Raw genomic sequence first — 3,387 nt, forward strand, 5'->3', positions numbered from 1 at the left:
AAAGGGGAGGGGGGGGGGAGCTAGGAGGTCCTCTGATCCAGGGTCCAGTGAATTGAGGCCAAGCCCAGAGTCCTATCTGGGCAGATTCTGAGGCCGAGCGGGCAGAAGCTGGAGTCCACGGAGACCCCACTGCACGCCCTACCCAGCACACAAGCTCTCAAGTGCCCTGCCAGGTCAAGGGGCCCAGGAGGGCCAGGCCTCAAGCTGGGTGGGTGGGTGGGGGGGGCTGGAGTGGGGTTGTCCAAGTCTCCTGCCAACATCGCCACCCCCACCACTGTCACCGGGCAACCGGAGGCGGGGGCACCATTCATCTTCTCAGCCAAGGCCTCTCTCTGTCGGGGCTGAGAACAGCTCCCGTACTGCGCAGGGGAGGGGCTGGGGGCGCCCAACATGCTTCCCCAGACTCAGACCAACGACCCAACAGGACAGCTTTTTTCCTGGGGACAGTTAGGCTTGGGGGCCCAGGGGTAGGGCCTCACAGAGGTGTCCCCAGCCTTAGGACCCTCCCAGCTGCCCTATTTGGAAAACCCTGCCCCCTCCCTCTCTCCCCCGCCCCCGAATATCTGCCTCCTCTCTCCAATCTTCTTCTCTTACTCTTCTTTGACAATAATAAAACCTCCAGCTGGTTGGCTTCCCCTGGGTCTCCAGCCCACATCACCCCTTTGCCCTGGACCCTCCACCATCATCTCCATCCGCAACTCCCCTTCCTCCTGCCGGCAGCGTGACCCCCTTACCTTGGGCTGAGCGGGGGCCCTAGACGCTGGGAGAAGAGTCCTGGTCCTGGAGATCGGTCCTAGGACTTCCCCAAAAAAGTGCTCGGCCAGGGGAGACTGGACCCCCGCCCTCCCTCCCCCCTCTCTTTTTGTCCCTCCCACGTCCCCTTGAGCCCGCCCACATTCCGCCTTCTCCCCGAATTCCTCCCCAGCCAGGTCCCTCCTCTAGGTCCTCCCCTCCCCGGCGTGCGAGGTGGCACTGTTGCTCACCTCCCCACCCCTGTTTTGTCCCTCCGGGCCGGCTCAATGAGGCTTTCTTTTCCCTCGGGCTCGGAGGCCGGGGGCTGCGGTCAGGGATCCAGACACGCAAGAGGCCACGGGGCTGTGGAGCGGCCCAGGCGGCGGCCCCTGTGGCGGCGGGAGCCCGCGGCTCAGCTCCGGGCTCCGGGAAGCCTTCCAGTCCCCAGCCCTTCCTCCCGGTCCCCGGCTCCGTGGAGAGTAAACTGCCAGGCCGGGGGCGGGTCTGGTAGGGGGAACTGAGGCTAAGAGGGCCCACGTGGCCTCTCCGGGCCCCCAGGGTGCCGGTCGGCATTTTCCAGGTGATGTCACAGCCTTCACTCCTACGTCACGTTGAGCATATGACATCATGCCCAAGCCCAGGCGCCAGAGCCCTCTGGCCGAAACCGCGAGGTTTCTCTTGGTGGAGCCACCCGTGCGCGTCCCAGGGCTGTGGGTAGGGTAGGGGCCTGGAGGGAGGGCGCCGTCCAGCTTATCGGGGGACCCTCTCTCCTTCTTGCTCTTCTCTGTCCTCCCAGCTCGCGGACCGCGGGGTCCGGGGCGCCGGCGGGAACGCCCCGAGTGGGCCCGGCCCCGCCTCCGGCCCGCCCCCGCCCGCTTCTGCTTGCAAGGCCAGGAAGCAAAGAAGGAACCGCCGGGGGCCATGGACGGGGCCATGGACGGGGCCGTGATGGAGGGGCCGCTCTTTTTGCAGGGTCAGCGTTTCGGTGCCAAGGTAGACCGGGGCGGGGGGACAGAACCCCACCAGAGCCAGGGGTGGGCGATAGGGCCCGGGAAGGGGGAGGGGCAGGCAGCGGGTGGGAGCGCAGAGCCCGGTGAGTCCCCACGAAGTCTCCGCACACTGCGGAGGCGCGTCTGCCGGCCTTGGGGTGCGCGCTCGCAGGCCCCGTCGGGAAGCCTGAGCCTGGGAAGCGGCCTGCGCGGGTCCTTCCTTCCCCGACGGGCGCTCGCCCGCTGCCTCCCCAGCGCCTCCCGCTCTCTTTCCGCAGAGGTGGAGGAAGACCTGGGCCGTGCTCTACCCGGCCAGCCCCCACGGCGTAGCGCGCCTCGAGTTCTTCGATCACAAGGGGCCGAGCTCCGGAGGGGGCCGAGGGAGCTCGCGCCGCCTGGACTGCAAGGTGATCCGTCTAGCCGAGTGCGTGAGCGTGGTGCCCGTGGCCCTGGAGAGCCCCCCGGAGCCCGGAGCCGCCGCCTTCCGCCTGGACACCGCGCAGCGCTCGCACCTGCTGGCGGCCGACGCGCCGTCCAGCGCCGCCTGGGTGCAAATGCTGTGCCTGAATGCCTTTCCGGTGAGGGGGCCAGGACTGCCCGCGAGGGGCTGGGGCGAGCCGAACTGGGCCCTAGGGGCGATGCGGGATGGGGGTAGGAACTGGGCAGGGGAACTGGGCTGGCTCAGACCCTCGGAACCGCGATGAGGAAATGACAGGGTTCTGGGTACTCTCTTTCTCTTTACCCCAGAAAGGCAGCTGGGGTCCGGCGCCTGCCGAGAACCCACCCAAGCTTTCTGCCCTGGAGATGCTGGAGAACTCGCTGTATAGCCCCGCCTGGGAAAGGTAGCCGCCTGGAGAGCTGTGCAGGGAGGAGGTGGGAAGGAAGGGTGCCCCTGGGAAGGGGCCGACTGGGGTGCCATGGGGAAGTGGGAAGTGACTGAGAGCTGGCTTAGGAGGGAGTGCCGGGCCACCTGTCCCCGTCCCCGGCCAGGTGCCAGTCTCATTGAGCATTCCCCCCAGGATCCCAGTTCTGGGTAACCGTGCAGAGGACCGAGGCCGCCGAGCGCTGCGGCCTGCATGGCTCCTATGTGCTGAGGGTGGAGGCTGAGAAGCTGACTCTCCTGACTGCGGGAACTCAGAGTCAGATACTGGAGCCGCTCCTCTCCTGGCCCTACACGCTGTTGCGTCGCTATGGCCGAGACAAGGTAGGGGTGCCGGCTGGGAAGGCGGGCTTGCTGGGGCTGAGGGCTGGGTGGGCAGGGAGGAAGGCGGGAAGCTCTGCCTCTGGATAACCCTTCTAGCCCAAGAGCCCACCTCCCTGGCCAGCTAGTCTCTTTGTAGACCCCCTGGGCCTCACCTCTCCTGTTGACTCCTGGGAATGTGTCTCCCTTCACACTCTTTCAGGTCATGTTCTCCTTTGAGGCTGGTCGGCGCTGCCCCTCCGGCCCCCGGGAACTTCACCTTCCAGACGGCACAGGGGAAATGACATTTTTCAGGTAGTCGAGACTGCTATCAACGGCCAAAGGCCCAGGGCAAGGCATGGTCTGGGGCCGGATGTTCCTAAAAGTGATGCGCTTGAGAAATGGCAGAGTGGACTCCTGGCTTGCCACCCTGTTGCCGAGGAGTACCTGACATACCGCCGGTTCCGCATACTAAACCCTAAAACC

General features: G+C 66.3%; 2 protein-coding genes across 2 annotated transcripts in view; one reads left to right on the forward strand and one right to left on the reverse strand.

Annotated features, from left to right (window-relative positions):
* The window catches only part of LOC111827566 (lysyl oxidase homolog 3-like), a 4,989-nt gene extending 4,597 nt beyond the window's left edge, over positions 1-392 (reverse strand). The window contains exon 1 of the mRNA XM_023760635.1: positions 305-392. Within this exon, the coding sequence (XP_023616403.1) occupies positions 305-392 (88 nt within the window). The remainder of the gene's footprint in view (positions 1-304) is intronic.
* A 1,218-nt stretch (positions 393-1,610) lies between these two features.
* Positions 1,611-3,387, forward strand: part of DOK1 (docking protein 1) — a 3,041-nt gene continuing 1,264 nt past the window's right edge. The window contains 7 exon segments of the mRNA XM_023760636.1: positions 1,611-1,725; positions 2,000-2,299; positions 2,469-2,560; positions 2,739-2,925; positions 3,125-3,166; positions 3,168-3,197; positions 3,199-3,252. Of these exon segments, the coding sequence (XP_023616404.1) occupies positions 1,654-1,725; positions 2,000-2,299; positions 2,469-2,560; positions 2,739-2,925; positions 3,125-3,166; positions 3,168-3,197; positions 3,199-3,252 (777 nt within the window). The 5' untranslated portion in view covers positions 1,611-1,653.

This window comes from Myotis lucifugus, unplaced genomic scaffold (genome assembly GCF_000147115.1).
Source record: "Myotis lucifugus unplaced genomic scaffold, Myoluc2.0 scaffold_186, whole genome shotgun sequence".
NCBI classification, from domain to species: Eukaryota; Metazoa; Chordata; class Mammalia; order Chiroptera; family Vespertilionidae; genus Myotis; species Myotis lucifugus.